Source organism: Rhinatrema bivittatum, chromosome 3 (genome assembly GCF_901001135.1).
Source record: "Rhinatrema bivittatum chromosome 3, aRhiBiv1.1, whole genome shotgun sequence".
NCBI classification, from domain to species: Eukaryota; Metazoa; Chordata; class Amphibia; order Gymnophiona; family Rhinatrematidae; genus Rhinatrema; species Rhinatrema bivittatum.
This window is the reverse complement of record NC_042617.1, coordinates 104,564,337-104,588,301: the sequence shown is the minus strand read 5'-3', so window position 1 is coordinate 104,588,301 and position 23,965 is coordinate 104,564,337. Positions and strand designations below refer to the sequence as shown.

The window sequence follows — 23,965 nt, the reverse complement described above, 5'->3', positions numbered from 1 at the left end:
CATGCCCCTTAGCATTTTGGTCGCACTTCTCTGTACTTTCTCTAGTGGAACTGTATCTTTTTTGAGATACGGCAACCAGAATTGTAAACAGTATTGAAGGTACAGTCTCACCATGGAGTGATACAGAGGCATTATGACGTCCTCTGTTTTATTTGCCATTCCTTTCCCAATAATTTCTAACATTCTATTTGCTTTTTTTGACCACCACAGCACACTGAGCAGATAATTTCAATGTAATATCATCTATGACACCCAGATCTTTTTCCTGGGTGGTAACTCCTAAAATGGAACCTAACATTGTGTAGCTACAGCTATTTTTCTCTATAAGCATTAGCTTGCACTTGTCCACATTATATTTCATTGGCATATGGCCGCCCAATCTTCCAGTCTCGCAAGGTCCTCCTGCAATTTATCACAATCCACTTGTGATTTACCTACTCTGAATAATTTTGTCATCTCCAGATTTGATCACCTCGCTCATCGTACCCCTTTCCAGATCATTTATAAATATATTAAAAAGCACCAGTCCAAGTACAGATCCCTGAGGCACTTCACTGTTTACCTTTCTCCACTGTGAAAACAGACCATTTAATTCTGCTCTCTGTTTCCTTTCTTTTAACCAGTTTGCAATCCACGAAAGGACATTACCTCCAATCCCATGACTTTTTTGTTTTCTTAAAAACCTCTCATGAGGGACTTTGTCAAACACCTTCTGAAAATCCAAATACACCACATCTAGTGGTTCATCTTTATCCACACCTTCAAAAGATTTAGCAGATTTGTGAAGCAAGACTTTCCTTGGGTAAATCAATGCTAGTGTGTCCCATTAAATCATGTCTATCTATAAGTTCTGTGATTTTATTCTTTATAATAGTTTCACGATTTTTCCTGGCCCTGATGTCAGGCTCACTGGTCTATAGTTTCCTGGATCACTTCTAGAGCTATTTTTAAATATTGGGGTTACATTGGCCACCTTCTAATAGATCTGAAATTTCATTTTTTAAATTATTTCGGAACTCTGGGTTTTATACCATCTGGTCCAGGTGATTTGCTATTCTTCTGTTTATCAGTCTGGCCTTATACATTTTCCAGGTTCACCGTGATTTAATTAAGTTCATCTGAATCATCAACCTTGAAACCAGTCTCCAGAATGGGTATCTCCCCAACATCCTCACCAGTAAACACTAAAACAAAGAATTCATTTAGTCTTTGTGTGATGGATTTATCTTCCCTAAGTGCCCCTTTAATCCTTCGATCATCTAATGGTCCAACCAACTCCCTCACAGGTTTCCTACTTCAGATAAATTAAAAAAAAAATATGATTTTTTTTTCCTCTATAACCAACTTTTCAAATTCTCTCTTAGCCTGTCTTATCAATGTTTTACATTTAACTTGCCAATGCTTATGCTTTTTCCTATTTTCTTCTGATGGATCCTTCTTCCAATTTTTGAAGGAAGATCTTTTGATTAAAATAGCCTCTTTCACCTCACCCTTTAAACATACCGGCAATTGTATGGACTTCCTTCCACCTTTCTTAATGCATGGAATACATCTGGACAGCACTTCTAAGATGGTATTTTTTTTTTTTTAACAATGACTATGCCTGTTGTACATTCTTCAATCTTTGCAGCTTCACGTTTCACTTTTTTCCTAACGATTTTTCTCATTTTATCAAAGGTTCCCTTTTTGAAAGTACAGTGCTAGAACCGTGGATTTACTTATTGCCCCCTTCCCGTCAATTCAAACTTTGTCTCTTTCTGTTCTGTCCAGTTCTCTTCTCATACTCCAGCAAGACCCTCTAGCTTTCTCTTTATCTGCCCCTCAGGTTTAGCAAGACCCTCTAGTTTTTTCCCCTCTGCTGTCCCCTCTTCAGCAACCCCCCTCCCCAATTCTCTCTCCTACCTTCCCCCAAGCTTGCTGTCTACGACACTCTTTCAAGCTCCACTGAACCCCCACTGTTCCCTCCTTTTTTGGGGCTATGCAGGCCAGGGCCGGCACTGCAGATTCGTCTCTTCCAACCTACACAGACCAATGCTGACTCTCCCAACTCTCTTCTGGTCCACATAGGTCAGCCTGCTGCTGCTTTCTCATTTCTAGCCGATACAGATGCTATTTCTTCTTCTCTTCCAGACCACACTGGCCTCCACTGCCATTGCTGCTGCATCCTGGTCTCTGCACCAATTCAGAGTAGAAAATTTTGAATTCTGCACAATGCATATTTCCCCCAGGAGTAATATGTTTAAGAAATCAAATCAATTCTTTGATAGCCATTTCTCATTTTTATTAGAGAAGAGTCATTTTTAAAGATCTACCTTAAATATGGCCTCCAGAGCACATCTTTAAAATTTACAGCTTATAGCTGCACCTCTGTTTCTGCATCATGGAAAGTAAACTCTTACTGGCTGATCCAGTAGTTTTCAAACCAATCCTTAGACCTCCCAGTCAGATTTTTAGGCTACCCATAATGAATGTGCATGATTAACATTTGCATATTCATATTCATTAGTAATATCTTGAAAACTAGAGAGGTGGGGAAGGGAGGTCCCTAAGGACAGGTTTATGAACCACTGGGCTATACAAGAGCAGGATTCTCAATTCCCGTTGAGGGCCACAAACAGGACTGCTTATCAGGATTTTCACAATGAATACTCATCAGATTAATTTACATGCACCTGGTCCAATAACTGGATTAATTTGCATATTTTGATTTCTCTGAAAACCAAATCTGTTTGGAGCCAGAACTGGTGCAAGGCATTTCCCTTCTGGAGTGACTTGATGTTCAGTCTTCCTCTCTCCCTCCTGACGCCTTCTGCCAAGGCTCCACTACTACTGATGCACTTCTCTCAGGGCCCCCACATCATTGCTACCACATCTACTTGGCTCCTCAAATGTACCCTGGATGGTTCCCAGGCCCCTGAACACAGGGATTATAACCTGTCACATGCCCCACTTCTTCTTCTTACCTTAGAAGTGTGTCTAGGAAAGGGAGGGAGTGAGGCCACAGCCCTGCAAAGATTGTGACTATGTTACTGCCTACAGCCTGATCCATGACTGACCAGCATGGCAATAAGGAAAAGAAAATGAAAGCAATAAAGAGCAAGGAAATTGCAGCAATAAGGGACAGAAGCTGAGGGACCATCAGTAAAATAGGCAGACGTAGAGAATGATTTTGACACCCCTTGAAGCTTACTACTTGGGTCATGTCAGTCCTGAGAAGAAACTGTGTAATGCACATTGGGACAGCTGGAATTTAAAAAACATACATATAAGCTAATGTAAAACTTTCAAAGTCACATAATTATATATTTAAAATTAAACTAAACATTTTTATATTTGCTTCTTTCCCTTTATATGAGGCTTTTCCTGTCTTCTTTCCATTTTATTTTTCTTTTAACTCTCCTTTTTCAAACACTGTTAATTTCTCCTACCTGTCATTTCTCTACTGTCTGCCTGTTAGCATGTCAAATATTTCATTCTTTTGCATCTCATGCATTTTTAACCTATAACCATATCTCCCCTCTCATCCCAGCCTTCCCTCTCCTGTCTCTCACTCACAACAGCTATTTATCCTTTACCCCTTCCCTTCCAACCCTACCTTTTCCCCTTTCTGTTAACACTTTCCAACCTTCCAGTTCTTTGCCTCCCTCATGCACCCTCCCTCTCCCTTTCTGCATTGTCTTTTTCTCCCTCCACTTTTGCCCTATTATTCTTCCCTTCCTCCCATGGCTCCCCCTGCCCCTCTTCTTCCTTCCTGTCTTCTCTCGGCTCTGGCCTGTAGCTCCTCTCTGACATAGTCTTCCTTCCATCCTCATGCCATTCTGTCATTCTTTCTTCCCTCCCTTCTAGCCCTCTCTTGTCTTTCTCCTTCCCCAATCTTTTTTCATGCTTTATCCTCCTCTCCTTTCCCCATGGCTCCTCTAGGCCCTCTCTTCCTCTCTCCCTTCCTTGTGATTCCCTGCACATCACTGTATCTTTCCCCTATGGCTCCTCTTTCTTACCTCCTTATACCCCCTCTATCTAATTTTCCCCTCCCTTCCTCTCGCCTTCATAGCTACTCCTCTTTCTTCCTTATGGTTCTTCTATGCCGGGCCTTCTCTCCTTATAAGAACATAAGATTTGCTATAGTAGGTCAGACCAAAGGTCCATCAAGCCCAGTATCCTGTTTCTAACAATGGCCAATCCAAATCACGAGTATGTGGCAGGATCCCCAAATGCCAATAGATGCCCTGTTGCTTATCCCAGAGATAAGCAGTGAATTGCCCCAAGTCCACCTTAATAATGGTTTATGGACGTTTAGTCCAGGAACCTCTCCCTTTTTAAACCCAGCTACACAAAAAGCTTTCACATCTTCCAGCAACAAATTCCAGAGCTTAATTATGAATCAAGTAAAAAAAAATATTTTCTTCTTAATAATATTACCTAGTAATTTAATTGGATGTCCCCTAGTCTGTAAAAAAAAGTACAAAGAGTAAATAACCAATGTATGTGTGCCCGGGCACCCATTTGAAAGTTTCCATCCCTGCTAGTAGATGTCTCTGTTGTACAATGGCTGTAACTCCCTCCTCTTAGGGACTGTGAACCCTACCTCCTTAGCATCTTCAGATAATTAGCCTGAGAAGCAGAAGTCAAGCTCAGAAACTGAATGTAGGTATTCTCTAGAGCCATGGATTTGTCAATAGGTACACTAAACCTGTGTTTAGGAAAGCAACAATGTGGGGGTAGTAGGTTGGCTGAAGATTTGCTGCCTTTCATTTGTGCTGAATCTTAAACAACAACCCTCAGCTTCCTGATCCAGACCTCCCCTCCCATTTAGGCTGCAGTGAAAAAGAGGGGAGGGGAGTAAGCTTGGACTAGACATAGCAAAGCAAAAAAAAAAAGTACTCTGCTTCCTTTCTACTACATCTCATCCCCTTCTGTCATTCAAGGTCAAGAGGGCAGGGAGAGCCTGAAGTGCCTAGGGAAGGCAAAATTTTACATCTGCAGTTAATGTACAGCATTGCCATCAGCCGACATACATAGTACTGCTTTGATAAGCAAGTATATCGCCTATGAAACACATAGCACTTAATAATAATTTTGGAATTTTAAATCCACCTTTCCAAATGATACTCAAAGCTGTCTACAGCATTATTAGAATTCAGATACAATTCTAATAATGTGTATCCTCTATCATGTGGGTGAAAACAAATTAGTACAAAGCTCAACACACATTATTATCCCCTTCTCCTACTGAGATGGTGCTCATTCATAACTAGGGCAGGTTATAAAGCAGTAACTAAGGTAGATTCGTTTCCCATTTCTGCTAACATGTACTGAACAAGAGACAAATCTATTCTGCCATTTTTGTAGGCAAAATATGCTGCCAGTAATTTCTTATACACATATCATAGCATAGCTGGTATTTATTAACGGGCCGATATTCAGTAAGGGGAGGAAAACGCGCATCCAACCCGCGGCACCTAATAGCGCCCTCAACATGCAAATGCATGTTGAGGACCCTATTAGGTATGCGCGCGGGATACAGAAAGTAAAATGTGCAGCCAAGCCGCACATTTTACTTTCAGAAATTAGCGCTGACCCGAAAGTCGGCGCTAATTTCTTCCGGCACTGGGAAAGTGCACAGAAAAGCAGTAAAAACTGCTTTTCTGTGCACCCTCCGACTTAATATCATAGCGATATTAAGTCGGAGGTTCCGAAGAGTAAAAAAAGTAAAAGAAAAAAAATTTTGAATTCGGCCCGCGGCTGTCGGGCCGAAAACCGGACGCTCAATTTTGCCGGTGTCCGGTTTCCGAGCCCGTGGCTGTCAGCGGGCTCGAGAACCGACGCTGGCAAAATTGAGCGTCGGCTGTCAAACCCGCTGACAGCTGCCGCTCCTGTCAAAAAGGAGGCGCTAGGGACGCGCTAGTGTCCCTAGTGCCTCCTTTTCCCCGTTTCTACAGCGCCACCTAATTTGAATACTGCATTGCGCGCACCAGCGAGGGGCCGGTGTGCACGCCGGGAGAGCGGGCGTTCGTCCGCTCTCCCGCAGACTTTACTAAATCGGCCTGAGCGAAAGGAAGAAGCAAATAGGATCTTTGAACCATTACTATCATTCCTAGCTATCTACTGACTGCCTACCTATACAGTAGCAGTCATTCCCATCTCCTGCAGTCTCATCCCCACCTTTCAAAACTGCCCCAACCCCTGGCTCCCCCCGTCCATCTGTCCCTCCAGACATCTTCTCTTGGCCTTAGCAACACAGCAGTCCTGGTCACCATGATCAATGTACAGCAGTAGCAGCAGCACTTTCTTCCTGAGTGCTGTGAGCCAGCATGCATTCACAGACCCTCTTAACAACCTTGTCTCATGCCATATTGGCTTCCTGAGAATTGAGCTCATGCTGCTTCATAGACCTTGCATTCCTGTGTATTGATAACAACAGGGCCCAGGGCCAAGTCACTGTTTTGCAGACAGGACGTAAGTTTGGGAAGGAAGAGTGAGAGAAAGCATGGTAAGAGGTACCAGGAAAAAGGGGAGGCTAGGCTGGGTAGGCGAGGAGGATACTGACAACCCTAGAAAGAATACTAAATGAAAAAAACAAACAAACAAAGAATAATGTAAATCAACAAAAATCTCTCTCAAAAAATATAGATGTGTAAGAATGTCTAATGTAGTCTTAAAAAAGAATAATGACCATCATATAAGCACAGGTATAGGCACATAGTGTGGTGCTTTATAATCCTGTCTTTGGGCTGATGTTTTAATCATCAGTCATTCATAAATGGAAGTGTATATACTCATTTCTCAAAAGTCCTTATTTTTCAAGATTTTCTGAAACGTTGCAATGTCAGGTACTAGACACACAGCAACTTGATCTCTTCACAGGCATTCCTTGGAGAAGTATTCGCTTTCCTGGTGCAACAAGCACGCAGATCAGTGCATTTTATTTAGAGAAAATCTTGGTAAGAAATTTGACATTTGATATTTTATATGCAATACAAAAATCTTGAAAAATAAGGACTTTTGAGAAATGAGCATATATATTTCCATTTATGAATGACTGATTATTAAAACGTCAAGACAAAGACGGGATTATAAAGCACCAACCCTAGAAAGAAGGCAGGCAGACAGAAACTTAAACAAACAAACAATGGAGCCAATACAAAACAGTGCGCTCAGCCAAATGCACTGTTTACCTGCGGTTGGATGTGCGTTTTGGATGTGCATCCAGTCTCTTATGTTATAAGGGGATTAGCGCATGCACAACATGTGTCCAATGCACCATGAAACTAATAGCGCCCATCATATGCAAATGCCTGCTGATGAAGCTATTAGCTATACTCCCCAGATGTAAAAAAAAGAAAAAAAAAAGTGCATCAGACCTGCACATTTTTACGCTCAGAAATTAAAGCCTGCCCAGAGTAGACGTTAATTTCTGAGCAGCCGAAAAAGTTGTACCAAAAAGCAGAAAATACTGCTTATCTGTACATCCTCCGACTTAATATGGTGGTCATAATAAGTCAGAGGAACGAAAAGTTGAAAAGATTATTTAAAAAAAAAAAGTGCCGGCGGTCTGGTTAGGGAAACGGACACTCAGTTAACCAGCGTCCATTTTCCGAATCTGTGGCTGTGTGCTGGTTAGGAAAACGTATGCCGGTAAATTAAGCATCGATTTTCTTAACCCACAGACAGTCGACCTCTCCTGGGCGCTCGATGCCAAGGAAGCACTAGGGGCATGCAATCGACCTTAGTACCTCCTTGGCAGCGTGACCCCTAATTTAAATATTGCATCGCACAACCAGGAAAGGTGCCCGGGCACACGTTAGGAAAGCGGGCGCTCAACACTAAGCGCCCGCTTTTGGCTCTCTTTTATGTGTCACATCAGATAGTAAACATAAGCATGAGAAAGGGAAGACAGTGATTTTAACCAACCTTGTTCTGCTTGTATTGCTGATTTACGTATGCCTTTTCGATTATTTCAGCTTCTTTCATTCCCCACTTTTATTCACGTTTTTAAATAAATTTGATTTAGGGATCATCCACAACTATGCTATGGTTCTAATTGAATGCATGCAAGAACAATGGAAAGCTGCATCTGGAAAAGCATTGGAAATAATATCAGTTATCTTTTCTTCAGTAACATTTATTCAGCAAAATATTCCAATTGTTTAACCTTCTTAGAAAGCATAATTTTATTTTTAAGGACACTCTTTTGGCTAGAAGGTTGTACGACTTGGCTGCAGAAGCAAGCCCTGACGCATATGTGCCTGTGTTCTTTGCACTCATTAAATTAGAGACTGTTCATCTGTTCCGAAAATTGCTGTATTATAACGTAAGTATAATTCTTAGTTTGTTTGATTTGTTCCCCAGTAAACTTTATTCTAGGGATATATTGTATTTCACTTTTTATATATTTATTTTCAATATACTTTTCTAAACCACTTTCTCAAAATATGCACAAGCAGTTTCACAAATGGAGACAAGCATATAGGATTCTAGGCGTCAGATTATAATGTTCCTTCTGGGCGCTGTGTGTGAATCTTTCACGTCAAAAGACATTTAAAAATTTTACAGAATTAATTCCAATCATCTACAGTTTTCTTTTTCTTAATTCAGCAGTGTCTTTCTGATTCTTTGGGCTTCCAGTTAAATCACAACGGACCTTTACGGGGCTATAATGCCAGGAGCCTCTATTTGCAACTACCTGATAGTTCCCCCTATATTTTGAACCCTCTTTCTATCTAACCAAACCCTCAAACCATACTTTGCACTGTAAACAATAGCATTATACTCCTTTGTCTTCTGCAAAATGATCCCTATTTTGGTGATTAATTCTTTGCAGACCTTTTCCTTACAGAAGAATAACTCCTTTACAGCTGCTTATGCAAGCTAGTTATATGTTCAGTGAAGAATATTCACTATCAGGCTGATGCAATACCATGTGCTGCTGCCAGCGCACAGCTTAACACGCGATTGGATGCGCGTTTTGGACACGTGTCCATAACCCCCGATGCAAAACTGGGATTAGTGCGTCCAAAACGCAATTAAGTGCATAGCTAATAGTGTTCATCACATGTAAAGTACATGTAGATGAGGCTATTAGCTAATCCCCACGATGCAAAAATTTTCCCACGAGGCTAATGTGCCCGGGGCTGGTGTAAAGGTCTGCCGCGCTCAAGGGCTCACTGTAAAAACCCCAAATTCCTGCTTTCTGTGATCGCTCCTACTAGTATCGTCGTGAGACTAAGAAGGAGGGATCACAGAAAGCAGAACCAGTTAAAAAAATATTCACGAAAAAAAAAGTTTTCTGAGCACCCAATATACACTCACAATATACACGGTCCAGGCCGTGTATATTGTAGGTGTATTTTGTGCTGGTAGCGGGAGAAAACAGACACTTGTATTGAGTGTCCGTTTCCTAACCTGCAGTAACAGCCACCTTTTCTGGGCACCTGATGCCAAGGAGGCACTAGGGAAGCACAGTTTCCCGTAGCGCCTCCTTTTTACTGCAGCAGCTAATTTAAATATTAAATCAGGCACCCAGGACAGGTGAATCGGCATTAGGAGAGCGGGCACTCAATCATGCTTGCCCCTTTTATGCGTATCTATATTACATCAGCCTGATTGAACTTGAATTCTAATGGTTTTAACTCATGGATATTTACAGTATCTGCTGCTCTGCTCAACTCCTCCCTAATTTGCTAGAATTTGGCATTTAACTGCTTTGTATATTTATCATCAAGCACATACAGTTGTGCTCATAAGTTTACATTCCCATGGAAGAAGTGTAGCATTTTAAGAAAAAATGAGTGATCAGACAAAAACATGTCTGTTATTTTTAATATGCTTTAAATTAAACTATTATGCATTACAGAATAGCACAATCATTAAACAAACCATAGCAATAAGGGAAATAATAAAATGTTCCTGTTCAGACGTTTGCATACCCTTAGTTCTTAATATTGTGTATTGCCCCTTTTTGCATTGCTGATGGCTTGCAGTCTTTTGTGATAGTTGTGAATGAGGCCCTTTATTATCTCATGTAGTAAAGCTGCCCATTCCTCTTGGCAAGAAGCCACCAGATCCCGTAAATTATTTGGCTGTCGAGCATGAACTGCACGTTTGAGTTCTCCCCAAAATTGCTCGATGATGTTGAGATCAGGAGCCGGTGATGGCCACTCCAGAACCTTCGCTTTCTTCTGCTGCAGCCGCTGAAAGGGCGACTTGGCCTTATGTTTTGGATCAGTCATGTTGAAAAGTCCAAGTGCACCCTATGCACAGCTTCCTGGCTGATGAATGCAAATTCTCCTCCAATCTTTTCTGATAAGAGGCTGCATTCATCCTGCCATCAATTTTGACTAAATTCCCTGTGCCACTGTCATTCACACCCCCAAACAGCTCTGTGGTTCACGGTAGGGAATAGTGTGTTTCTCTTCACAGCTTTTATGGTTTTGGTCTCATCAAATTATTTTGTTCTAGAAGTTTTGAGGCTTTTCTTGGTGCTGTTTGGCTTATTGTAAGTGGGCTGTTTTGTGGCATTGGTGCAGCAATGGCTTTTTTCTGGCAACTCTACCATGAAGCCCATGTGTTTCATCTGATCACGTATGTTTTCTTAAAATGCTACATATCTTACAACTTCTGCCAGGGGTATGTAAACTTATGAGCACAACTGTATATAAATCTTTAAATTTATGTGAAATGCGCTTGACCAGATGTGCAGTCTGTTGCTAGGGAGTGGGGTGTGCATATGAGTGCCAGCACACTCCACCTGCCACTAACCCCCAAATTCATATTATTTAAAAATAATAATTATAATAATCAGCAGCTGCACTAAATGGAATCTAGGCAGTGCCCCCAGACCTCCTCACCTTATCCCTTACCCTGCCCCATATCTAGGAGGTGTTCCTGGGGCACGAACAAGCTCCTCTCTCTCCTGCCTCACTGCTCAGGTTTAGTAAATAACCACCAGTCAACCCATGGCCAGAGCCATTGTACGAGTACCATACAACATAGTGGTGCCAGTCTCAAGTTGACCAGTGGCCGTTTTAATAAACCAGAGCATTCAGGCAGAGGCACTCCTGCCCCAGAAACACCCTCCAGACTCATGACTACATAAAGGATGGAATGGGGGTAGGTTGTGGGTCCTGGGGGCATTTCCACAGTCGCAAACGTTTCATGGTAATCACTCTCACCTGACATTCTATTAAGTATGGGGTGGGGTGAGCCATGGCCATCATGTGGAAAACTTTCTCCTCCCTCATTCATACACGTTCATTCTTGCACTACGCTGACTTACATATACTCACACACCATATATACCCATACACATAGGTTCACATATGCCCCCCTACGCAAGACACGCCCGCACACATCTTTGTCTCTCCCTCCCATATACCCACTTGCACATATTCACTCATTTTCTCCCTCCCACCCCCAACCTTGCCCCCTTCCCCCATACGAGCCATGTCCACCCAGCCATCCCTCCCAGTCACAGACACCCCTAGGTCAGGAGAATGATAGACAACACTGTGCTGGGGTTGGTCCAAGTGGGGGGAGGGGGGAGGTGCTGCAGCTGGGTTTGGAAAGGAGGTCATAAAGTGCTCGATTTGGGAGAATGTCACAGTGTGCTGAGATCAGGCTGGGAAGGGAGAGATCGGCTAGAGGGGATAGAGCTGGGGTGGTGAGGGCGTGTTAGGAGCATCCAGTGTGCTGAGGTCATGCTCAGCAGGGGGAATCAATGAGTGTTGGGCCAGGTTGGGGGGGAGGGGACAGCGTGACAGGGAAGGAAAAGATAGGCGGGTATGTGAAAGGAGACTGCTGCATTTGGACTGGGTGGGAGAAGTTATGCGAGACGGCCCTGGGGGGAGGGTCACACTGTGCTGAGGTCCAGAAGTTCTGGGATTGGCTTGGGGTAGGGGGGAGTACTGGGGCTAGGTTATGGAGGGGTTAGGGGTCGGATTGTAATAAGGGAAGAGGATTGAGGTCTATATGGCGAGGACTGGCAGAGTGCCAAGTGTCCCCATGGCGACATACCCTTCCCATTGAATTTTTAATGGGTGTCAAAAGCATCTGAATTCAAAAAAGCATGAGATAAACACAGGGGATCTCTGAAGGAGTGGCGAGGATTGTAAACCTCAATAAGTTGGTGTGTATGGGCAGACCAGATAGCAGAAAAAGATTATATTGCCTATCATGTGTCTATGTTAAACACATGTAAATCACAGGCCCATCTAAACATTATGGACAGTATTTCACTGTGACAAAGTTGTATCCATGACCAAACAATATCTGTTTGACATAACTCATCAGTATGAGAGAACAGCCTGCTTTGGATTAACAGGATGACACCTGTCCATGGCTGCACATTTGGCTTGAATAGCTTAATTTCTATTTCATTCTATTCTCACAAATTACTAATTGTAGCAGTGTGGACATCAAAACTTAAAAGGCAAACTGTATGCCTCATACGTTCATTACAACTGTGATAAACCAAACTTGTGGGAAGAGAATGTTGAGATTACTTACCTGATAATCTCCTTTTCCTTAGTGTAGACAGATGGACTCAGAACGAATGGGTATAGTATGCTCGTGCTAGCAGTTGGAGACGGATCTGACGTCAGCACGGGTATATATACCCCCACAGGAAGCGTAGCAACTCAGTAATCTTCCTTGCAAAAGCTGTTATGGATGTGTGTACTGACGCTCAGTGAAATAGTGAAACCTGATTCCCCTGACCGATTGATAGTAGCTGGAGACCGCCAGCATTCCCAACCGGAAGGTGTCGACACCTGGCAAAGGGAACGCTCTTATGGAAACAGATGACATGGCTTACCTTGAATCGGTGAAACCCATGTACATAGGCAGCTGGGCGGGATGCTGAGTCCATCTGTCTACACTAAGGAAAAGGAGATCATCAGGTAAGTAATCTCAACATTTCCTGGCGTGTAGCCAGATGGACTCAGAACGAATGGGATATACAAAAGCTTTACTCCCAGCCTGGGCGGGAGGCTGCCTGAGGACCATGTAGTACCGCCCTTGCAAATGCTGTGTCCTCCCTGGCCTGGATATCCAGACGGTAGAACCTGGAGAAGGTATGGAGGGAGGACCATGTCGCTGCTTTACATATTTCTGCAGGCGACAGCATCCTGGATTCTGCCCAAGATGCTGCTTGGGCTCTGGTAGAATGAGCCTTGACTTGTAGAGGCGGCGACTTCCCGGCCTCTACGTAATCTGCTCTGATAACTTCTTTAATCCAGCGGGCGATGGTGGGCCGAGAGGCCGCTTCACCTTGTTTCTTCCCGCTGTGCAGGACGAACAGATGGTCCATCTTTCGTACTTCTTGTGTCACTTCCAGATATCTGGGCAGCAATCTGCCAATGTCGAGATGGCGTAATAAACGCCCTTCTTCAGATTTCTTCAAACCCGCGGTGGTAGGCAAGGATATGGTTTGGATAAGATGAAACTGTGAAACCACTTTAGGTAGAAAGGAGGGAACCGTACAAAGATGGATAGCCTCAGGACTGATTCTGAGAAATGGATCACGGCAGGACAGTGCTTGTAGCTCTGAGATGCGGCGTGCTGAACATACAGCCAGCAAGAACACCATCTTCAAGGTTAGAGAACGGAGAGACAGGCCCCGAAGGGGTCTGAAGGTGGATCCTGCGAGGAAATCCAAAACAAGGTTGAGGTTCCATAAGGGCACAGGCCACTTCAGTGGTGGACGAATATGCTTGACTCCTTTCAGGAAGCGAGACACATCTGGGTGCTTGGCAATGGTCTTGCCATCCCTCCTGGGACCGTAGCAAGACAGCGCAGCCACCTGAACCTTGATGGAGCTGAGGGAGAGACCATTCTGAAGTCCATCTTGCAGGAAATCCAACACAATAGGGATTGTGGTTGCATGTGGATTGGTGCCATGAGTGTCGCACCATGCTTCAAATACTCTCCAGATCCTTACGTAGGTGAGGGATGTGGAAAACTTGCGAGCTCGGAGGAGTGTATCTATCACGGGCTCCGAGTAACCTCTTTTCTTCAGTCTAGCCCTCTCAATGGCCAGACCGTAAGAGAGAATTGAGCTGGATCCTCGTGGAGGATGGGACCTTGACGTAGAAGGTCCCATAGAGGAGGCAGGGGAAGGGGCTCCCCTGCCAGTAGTCTTCTCATGTCCGCGTACCAGGGTCTTCTTGGCCAGTCTGGTGCCACCAGAAGAACTAGGCCCCAGTGCTTCTGAATCTTGTGGATGATGGCGTCCAGCAGAGGCCACGGAGGAAAAGCATATAGCAGAGTCCCTGGAGGCCATGGCTGAACCAGGGCATCGATTCCGTGTGAGAACGGGTCGCGCTTGCGGCTGAAGTATCTGGGTACTTGAGCATTGGACTTGTCCGCCAGTAAATCCATGTCCGGAATCCCCCAGTGATCCACAATCATCTGGAAGGCTGTAGGTGACAGCTGCCACTCTCCCGGATTTAGGCTTTCTCTGCTGAGGAAGTCTGCCGTGGTGTTGTCCTTCCCGGCAATGTGGACGGCGGAGATGTCTTGAAGATTCGCCTCTGCCCAAGCCATCAGTGGGGCGATCTCCAGAGAGACTTGTCGGCTTCTGGTTCCGCCCTGATGGTTGATGTATGCCACCGTGGTGGCATTGTCGGATCTCACTCTGACCATCCTGTTCTTCAGTCTGTGAGCAAATCAAAGGCATGCCAATCGGACTGCCCGAGCCTCTAGACGGTTGATGTTCCACGCTGACTCTTCTCTGTTCCACCGCCCTTGTGCGGTGAGTCCTTCGCAGTGTGCTCCCCAGCTGCTCAGGCTGGCATCTGTGCTGAGCTGAGTCCATGTGGGGGAGGACATCTTCGACTCCCTGCTCATGTGGTCGGACTGCAACCACCACCGTAACTGGGTCCGTACTCTGGCAGGCAGAGGTAGGTGCGTGGAATAGTTCCGCAGACAGAGGCTCCAGCGAGAGAGCAGGGAGCGTTGCAGAGGTCTCATATGGGCCCTTGCCCAAGGTACCACTTCCAGGGTGGATGCCATGAGACCAAGAACCTGCAGATAATCCCAAGCTATGGGCCAACTGGCTCCCATCAAGCACTGGATACGCGTCTGGAGTTTTAACCTTCTCTTGGGAGTGAGACTGACTGTGTCTGCCTGGGTGTCGAACTGTACTCCCAGGTATTCCAGCGACTGGGAAGGCTGTAGACAACTCTTGCTGAGATTGATTACCCAGCCCAAGCTTTCCAGAAGGGCGATCACTCTGTCGGTAGTCCGATGGCTCTCCTCTCGTGATTTCGCCCTGATCAGCCAATCGTCTAGGTAGGGATGGACCAAAATTCCTTCCCATCTGAGTGCCGCTGCTACCACGACGACCACCTTGGTGAAGGTCCGCGGTGACATGGCCAACCCGAAGGGCAGAGCCCGGAATTGGAAGTGGCGTCCTAGAACCTTGAAGCGTAGATAGCGCTGATGATCCGGATGGATCGGGATATGCAGGTAGGCTTCCGACAAGTCTAATGCCGTGAGGAATTCTCCTGGCTGTACTGCGGTCTTGACGGAGCGCAGAGTTTCCATGCGAAACCTCGGGACCCTTAAGCATTGATTGACTGACTTGAGGTCCAGTACGGGCCGAAAGGTGCCCCCTTTCTTGGGTACCATGAAATAAATGGAATAATGTCCAGAATTCACTTCCCAGGCAGGTACTGGAATGATGGCTTTCAAGGACAGGAGCCTCGCCAGGGTAGCTTCCAATGCTGCCTTCTTGTGTATGGGACAGGAAGATTCCACAAAATTGTCCGGAGGGAGGTGATGAAAGTCCAGATAATACCCCTCTCGGATGATGGCGAGGACCCACTGGTCCGACGTAATCTCGACCCATCTGGGGTAGAAGAGAGTCAACCTGCCCCCTATGGCTCCATCCCCAAGATGAATTGGCGGATTCTCATTGTGAGGCGCGGCCGGGACCGCTCCCCTCTTGCGCTGCTTGGACCGAAAGGACTGATTCTGGGCCCGAGGACGAGGTGCCTGGTAGCGACTCCTGTAGGGAATGAAGTGCTGGGAGCTTCTACCCCTGGAGGGCCTTGGAAAGGCGCGCTGGTTCCTTCTGAACCGATCTTCCGGCAATCGAGGTACTGGAGAGGCCCCCCATGTGCTGGCCAGTTTATCAAGGTCACTGCCAAACAGGAAAGAGCCCTTAAAGGGCAATCTGGTGAGGCGCGTCTTTGAAGGCGCATCGGCTGACCATTTCCGGATCCAGAGCTGCCTCCTGGCGGCTACGGAGGATGAGATCCCCTTGGCTGTTGTCCGGACTAGGTCTGATGCAGCATCCGTGAGGAACGAGAGAGCTGACTCCATGTCTGCTGCTGGAGCGTTGTTCCTGACCTGTGACAAACAGGAACGCATCACCACTGTGCAGCAGGTTGTGATCCGCAAAGATAGAGCTGCCACCTCAAAAGTCTGTTTCAGAATGGCGTCCAGTCGCCGGTCATGAGGCTCCTTGAGGGCCGCCCCCCCTTCAACTGGAATGGTAGTGCGCTTGACCACAGCGCTAATCAAGGCGTCCACCTGAGGGCACGCCAGCAGCTCCTGGATAGCCGGTGCCAGGGGGTACATGCCTGTCAGGGCCCGACCCCCTTTGAATGAGGCTGCTGGTGCAGCCCATTCTATATCTATCAGTTGTTGTGCTGCTTGCAAGAAAGGAAAATGGTGGGCTGTAGGACGAAGACCTTCCAGCAGGGGGTTCTGCGCAGAGGGTACCGTAGCGCTGGGACCTGTAATATCCAACTCCGCCAGGCACTGAGACACCAGGTCGGAGAGATCCTCTTTAGGGAAGAACCACCTCATGGTTCTATATGGCTCAATCCCTGGGGGAAGTTCCCCCTCGTCCGGGAGTTTGGACTCGTCCGGTGAAACCTCCTGGTCTGACTGATCTGGACTGTCTAGCAGCGGGAGGTCCCGCTCCCGATAAGGGCGTGAGGGTCCAGGAACAGGATCCGCTGGAGCCTGTACCGCAGCAGCAGCCGCAGCAGCCGCCGCAGTCGCAGCCACCGCAGGAACAACAGGAACCGCAGGGCCTGGATGGGAAGCTGTTTGCATCTGTACAAAGGCATGAATCCCCTTAAAGAGATCCACCCAGGAAATTGAAGCAGTCTCCAATCGCTGGGGTACAAGATCCCCCGGGATTCCAGATTGGTCGAGACTGACCGCTAAATCCGGGGTAGCCCCTGGGGAACTGTCAGCAAATCGTGGCTGAGATTGGTCCTGGCCCGAGGGTCCCACGGCCTCCTCACATTGGGCACATAGGGAGTCTGGCTCTTCACTGTGCGTGGCTCTAAGCTGGCATGCGGAGCAGAGGCTGAGGGCTTTAATGCCGGAGGCAGGAGGCGCCCCCGCTGAAGACGCTGAGGCGTTCTGTTCCATTGAAAAGTATGCGCTGAACGATAAGCGGCAACAATATCGCTTAATACAATAGGCGCTCAATAATATGCGGCAGCTATATATGCTTAATACAACAGGCGCTTAATAATAATATGCGGCAGCAATATGCGCTTAACACAACAGGCGCTCAATAATATGCGGCAGCAATATGCGCTTAATACAACAGGCGCTCAATAAGATGCGGCAGCAATATACGCTCAATGATATGCAATATGCTCTCAGCAATATGCGGCTAGCAATATACGCTCAATGATATGCAATATGCTCTCAGCAATATGCGGCTAGCAATATACGCTCAATGATATGCAATATGCTCTCAGCAATCTGCGGTTAGCAATACAGGCTCAATGGTATTCAATATGCTCTTAGCAATATGCGTTTAGCAATAGACGCTCAATGGGATTCAATATGCTCTCAGCAATATGCGGTCATTAATACCTGCTCAATGGTATTCAATATGCTCTCAGCAAGAAGCGGTTAGCAATACACACTCAATGGTATTCAGTTTGGTGCGGATTTTAAGAGCCCTGCTCGCCTAAATCCGCCCAAATCCGGGCAGATTTAGGCGAGCAGGGCCCTGCGCGCCGGTGAGCCTATTTTACATAGGCCTACCGGCGCGCGCAGAGCCCCGGGACTTGCGTAAGTCCCGGGGTTTTCTGAGGGGGCGTGTCGGGGGCGGGCCCGAACCGCGCGGCTTTTTCAGGGCGTGTCGGGAGCGTTCCGGGGGCATGGCTACGGCCCGGGGCGGTCCGGGGGCGTGGCCGCACCCTCCGGACCCGCCCCCAGGTCGCGTCCCGGCACGCTAGCGGCCCGCTGGCGCGTGGGGATTTACGTCTCCCTCCGGGAGGCGTAAATCCCCCGACAAAGGTAAGGGGGGGGCAAAAGAAAGTTCCCTCCGAGGCCGCTCCGATTTCAGAGCGGCCTCGGAGGGAACGGGGGTAGGCTGCGCGGCTCGGCGCGCGCCGGCTATACGGAATTGATAGCCTTGCGCGCTCCGATCCAGGATTTTAGCGGCTACGCGCGTATCTACTAAAATCCCGCGTACTTTTGCTTGCGCCAGCAAAAGTACGCCAAATCGCGCGGTTTGAAAATCTACCCCTATGCTCTCAGCAATATGCAGTTAGCAATACACGCTCAATGGTATTCAGTATGCTCTCAGCAATATGCGTTTAGCAATACACGCTCAATGGTATTCAATATGCTCTCAGCAATAAGTGGTCGGCAATATACACACAATGATGTATATAATATGCGCTTAGTCATAGACAGGCGCTTATCACGGGCGCTCAATACCTGAACAAGGCCAACAAAATGGCGCCCTCCACGGCGTGCCGCCCACGCCACCGATCCTTAGTTCCTCGGAGACCAAAAGTAAGAGATGTACGCCTTACCTGATCCTCGGCGCTTCCCGGCTGGAACCCGGGCGGTCTCCGGCTGCAGGGGAGAGGGCAAGTACCTTCACCGCTGCGTTTGAGGATATGCACCCGCTGCGTCGTCCACGCCGGGACCGAGGCGCCTCGCTCGCCACGCCCGAGCCTCGCCCGGGGGCTACGTCCCTGCCGCGATTCGGCCACCGGACCGAGGTCTTAAACCTCCGGGGGATCACGGAAATCACCCCGGGAAACTCAACTGGGTAAGGGACCCCAAGGGTATCACCGCAGGAGTGTGGGGCTCGATGTTGTAGTCGAAATTTAGAAAGAAGAAAGTAGAAAGTAGATTGGAAACACGCTCAGCGAGCGTGCAGGCTCTCCAAACTGCTTTGGAGATGGAAATTACTGAGTTGCTACGCTTCCTGTGGGGATATATATACCCGTGCTGACGTCAGATCCATCTCCAACTGCTAGCACGAGCATACTATACCCATTCGTTCTGAGTCCATCTGGCTACACGCCAGGAAATGAATATTATGAGGACTGGTTTATGAGCATGAAGTTACTTAAGATCTATTTTTAAAATATCAATTGTATTACCATACTAATCAATAAATCACTATTTTTTTTTCAACAGTATACTACAGCATGGAAACAACTCTTCATTGACAGAGTACGCAGCTTTAATTGGGACCTCTTATTAATGATGCTCATAACTTTTATGCTTGTGATACTGTTTGGAACCAGATATATATAGGTCTGTGTGTGTAAAAATCATTTTTAGTACATCACATTGAAAAAGATGTTTTTCCTACATATTTTTAAATAAAATTAAATTACCATCAAATATTTCTCTTCACGAGCTTAACTTTCAGTGCTGATGTTATACAGTGGAAACCTATATGGATACATATCGCAATCATGAAGGATGTATAACAAACACTTATCTTTTAATTTCTGGATAAAAATGTTTAGTACTGCTTGTACTGTGCCTTACTGTTTACAAATATCAAACTATCCGTGCTGTGATAGTAATTTATGATTAATACTTCTGTTGTAGATGTTCAGAATTTATTAATTTCAGTGTTTATTTTAATTTCTCACAGGACAAGCAGGATGGTTGTCCTCACAAATGGGTGACATCGAGGATGGAGCCCACCACGGAAAACTTCTGTCAAAGTTTAAACAGAACTTTGACTGGCCCCTACTGGGCATGCCCAGCAAGGCACTGACCCTGCAGCCAGCAGGGGTCTCCCTTCAGTCTTCTTTTTTCCGCGCAGCAGTTGCCACGCGGTGAAAGGAGCTCTCTAACCACGTTCCTGACAGAAATTTGGAAATTAATTTCCTAAGAAAATTTGCCCCTCAGGGGTCTCCCTTCGACAAATTTTTAGTCATCTTACGGAACCCGGTAAGTTTTTTTGCCTTTTCCATCGACTACCGTCGATTTTGGCCCTCGAGGCCTGTTGGCACTTACCGATCCCCAGCCTAAATTTTGGCTTCCAGCCATGGCAACGGGGTTCCGTCGTTGTCCGGATTGTACCCGGACTATGTCCATCACAGACCCCCACAGGGTTTGTGTAATGTGTTTGGGTAGTGAGCATGATGTCCTGACTTGCACCAAATGTGCCTTAATGACACCCAAAGGTCGCAAAGCCAGGATGGAGAAGATTGGGGCTCCTCTTCCATGCACCCACCCCAACGCCATCGATAGCATCGACGTCCTCGGAACCGGCACCGTCGAAGTTGTACCACCATCGTCAACCCTCCGGTGACCGTCCACCATCGATCGCTTCTCGGCCGTCGACTCCTGTCCCTTCCCCGGATGGGCGAGGGGATCGGAAAGAAAAGCATCGCCATCGACGGCACAAGTCTCGGCCTGTCGAGGATCCACAGCCATCGACCTCCGCTCAAGCCGAGCCAACCGACAAAGAAGCCGCGAACAGACCGGACACCCCTCCACGTCTCGTTCGCCGGCAACGAGGAAAACCCTCACCCTCTCGGGGTGTGGGGGCCGTGATCCCACCGGTTACGGTGGTCCCTCCGGCCCTGCCTCAGCCTCCCTCTCCCGTCGAGCCGGGTATGGTTACCCCTGGTCTCCGGGCAGAACTGGACCGGCTGGTCCAGGAGGCCATCGAGAAAGCGATGAAGAAATTGCAACCTCCATCGGCACCGTCTCCGGCACCGGTTCCAGTGCCGCCCCCGGCACCGACACCGGCACCGGCTTCGCCACCGAGGAGGGAACCGACCACCGAGCCGTTGATACAAGCGCTAGCACCGCTACTGAGCCGCATGGAGGCGCTCATGACGGCCCTTCCATCGGTGATTCCAGTGCCATCGACAACACCACCGTCTCTGACTGGATTTTCATCGGCAGGAGAAACACTGTTCCGGATTCCCCCTTCCGGGGTGGTTCCATCGGTGCCTTCTGGTATATCTCCACCGATATATCCTTCGGTTCCATCCATTCCACGCCAGGCACCGATTCCATCGACAGCACCGAAGCCATCGATGCCATTTCTGGTTCCACCTACGGCACCGATTCCACCTCGGTTTCCATCGATGCCTTTAGAGCCTCAGCCAGGTCCATCAGGGTTACAAACCCCACTTGATCCCTACGATACCTGGGGTGATGATGATGATACATCTTCTGACACGGATTTGCCTTCGCCTCCATCTCCTACAGAGAGTAGAAAAAGATCTCCTCCTGAGGATCTATCTTTCATTAATTTTGTGAAAGAGATGTCAGAAGTTGTACCTTTTCAACTACAATCTGAAGCTGATGACAGACACCAGATGATGGAACTCCTTCAATTTCTGGATGCTCCAAAAATCATCGCTTCCATCCCTATACACCAGGTGTTTTTGGATCTGCTCAAGAAAAACTGGGAATCTCCTTCATCAGTGTCCCCAGTTAACAAAAAAGCTGACTCCACCTACCTTGTCCAGTCAGCACCAGGTTTCCAAAAACCTCAACTGGATCATCGCTCTGTTGTGGTTGAGTCCGCGCAGAAGAAGGCCAAGCGTCTTAAGCCACACTCTTCTACCCCACCTACCAGGGACAACAAGTTCCTAGATAGTGTTGGACGGAAAGTCTATCATGGAGCTATGTTGATTTCACGCATAGCTTCATATCAACTTTATATGACTCAGTACAACAGAGCCATCCTTAAGCAGATGCAAGACTATGCTGACACGTTACCAGACCAATACCAACCGCAGCTTCAAGCCCTTCTTCACAAGGGATTTGAGGCAGGGAAGCATGAGATTAGGACTGCCTATGACATATTCGATGCTTCCACAAAAGTTTCAGCCACAGCCATCTCAGCCAGATGTTGGGCTTGGTTAAAATCATCCAACCTTCGCCCAGACGTTCAGGATCGTCTTGCTGATTTACCCTGCTTAGGCGATAATTTGTTTGGAGAGCAAATTCAGCAGATTGTGGCGGAGTTGAAAGACCACCATGAGACGTTGAAACAACTCTCATCTGTCCCACCTGAGCTGACCTCCAAGCAACCGCAAAAGAAAGACTCTAAGAAGTCATTCTTTCGACCACGCCGTTATTACCCTCCATCGGCCAGGCCTCGTCCAGCTCGATCCTCTACTAGGCCTCAGCCGCGTCAGCCTAGGAAACAAAGGCCTACTGTAGCCCCTCCTCCTGGGCCTGCGGCTGGCCTTTGACTCCCCTGTAGGGAACACATGCCAAACCCCTCTTCCGGACATCCCTGTAGGAGGTCGACTGTACCATTTTCTACAACCTTGGTTGCAGATCACCTCAGATCAGTGGGTGCTAACAATTATCGCACAGGGTTACCACCTCAACTTCATAACTCTTCCGGCAGACTCCCCGCCTCTTCAAGCGTGGAGTCTATCCACCCATTTGGCTCAATTACAACGGGAAGTATCTCTTCTTCTGCAATCAAATGCTATAGAACCCGTTCCTCCCTCTCAACGAGGCAAGGGATTCTATTCCAGATACTTCCTAATACCAAAGAAATCGGGGGGACTACGTCCCATTTTGGACCTTCGAGCCCTCAACAAATACCTTCAAAAAGAGAAGTTCAAAATGGTAACCCTAGGCGCGCTGCTCCCTCTGCTACAAAGAGGGGATTGGCTGTGCTCTCTCGACCTCAAGGACGCTTATACCCACATTGCGATCACACAATCCCATCGCAAATATCTGCGGTTTCTAGTTGGCCACGACCATTATCAATACCGTGTCCTCCCTTTCGGTCTAGCTTCTGCCCCACGAGTCTTTACCAAATGTCTCGTAGTGGTAGCAGCATTCCTCAGGAAGGAAGGTGTCCACGTCTACCCATATCTGGACGATTGGCTAATCAGGGCCTCCACCCAACAGATAGCTCAATCCTCCCTAAAATTGACAATTCAAACACTCCTTTCCTTAGGGTTTCTCGTCAATTACGAGAAATCTTGCTTAGTCCCGTCTCAAACCTTATCCTTCATTGGAGCAGACTTGGACACCTTGCAGGCAAAGGCTTACCTTCCTCTTCAGAGGGTCCACACCCTAATATCCCTGGCTCGCCAACTCCAGTCTCAGAACACTGCCACGGCTCGCCAGTTCCTCATTCTCCTAGGACACATGGCATCCTCGGTTCAAGTCACTCCCATGACCCGACTAGCCATGAGAGTAACACAATGGACTCTACGACACCAATGGATTCAAGCTTTTCAGCCTCTGTCCTCCATAGTCACAGTCACACAAGCGCTGCGCCTATCCTTAACCTGGTGGACGACTCAGGTCAACCTCCTTCAGGGCTTACCCTTTCTTCCACCGGATCCGCAAGTAATCCTAACCACCGACGCTTCTCACATCGGTTGGGGAGCCCATGTGGACGACTTTCAAACCCAAGGGTTATGGTCCAACGAGGAAGCCGAACACCAGATCAATTTCCTGGAACTTCGAGCAATCCGCTATGCGCTCCGCACTTTCAAAGATCATCTCTTTCATCAGATAATCTTAATCCAGACGGACAACCAAGTGGCCATGTGGTACATAAACAAGCAGGGAGGCACAGGCTCCTTCCTTCTGTGTCAGGAAGCTGCGCAGATCTGGGCGGAAGCCCTCTCCCACTCCATGTACCTCAGGGCCACTTACCTGCCGGGAGTAGACAATGTATTGGCAGACCAGCTGAGCCGTGTCTTCCAACCACACGAGTGGTCACTCGATCCTC

General features: G+C 47.3%; 1 protein-coding gene across 1 annotated transcript in view; it reads left to right on the top strand.

Moving 5' to 3' along the window:
- The window catches only part of SEL1L2 (SEL1L2 adaptor subunit of ERAD E3 ligase), a 217,272-nt gene extending 197,718 nt beyond the window's left edge, over positions 1 to 19,554 (top strand). The window contains exons 17-18 of the mRNA XM_029596776.1: positions 8,183 to 8,311; positions 19,414 to 19,554. Of these exons, the coding sequence (XP_029452636.1) occupies positions 8,183 to 8,311; positions 19,414 to 19,533 (249 nt within the window). The 3' untranslated portion in view covers positions 19,534 to 19,554. The remainder of the gene's footprint in view (positions 1 to 8,182; positions 8,312 to 19,413) is intronic.
- Positions 19,555 to 23,965: the final 4,411 nt, after the last annotated feature.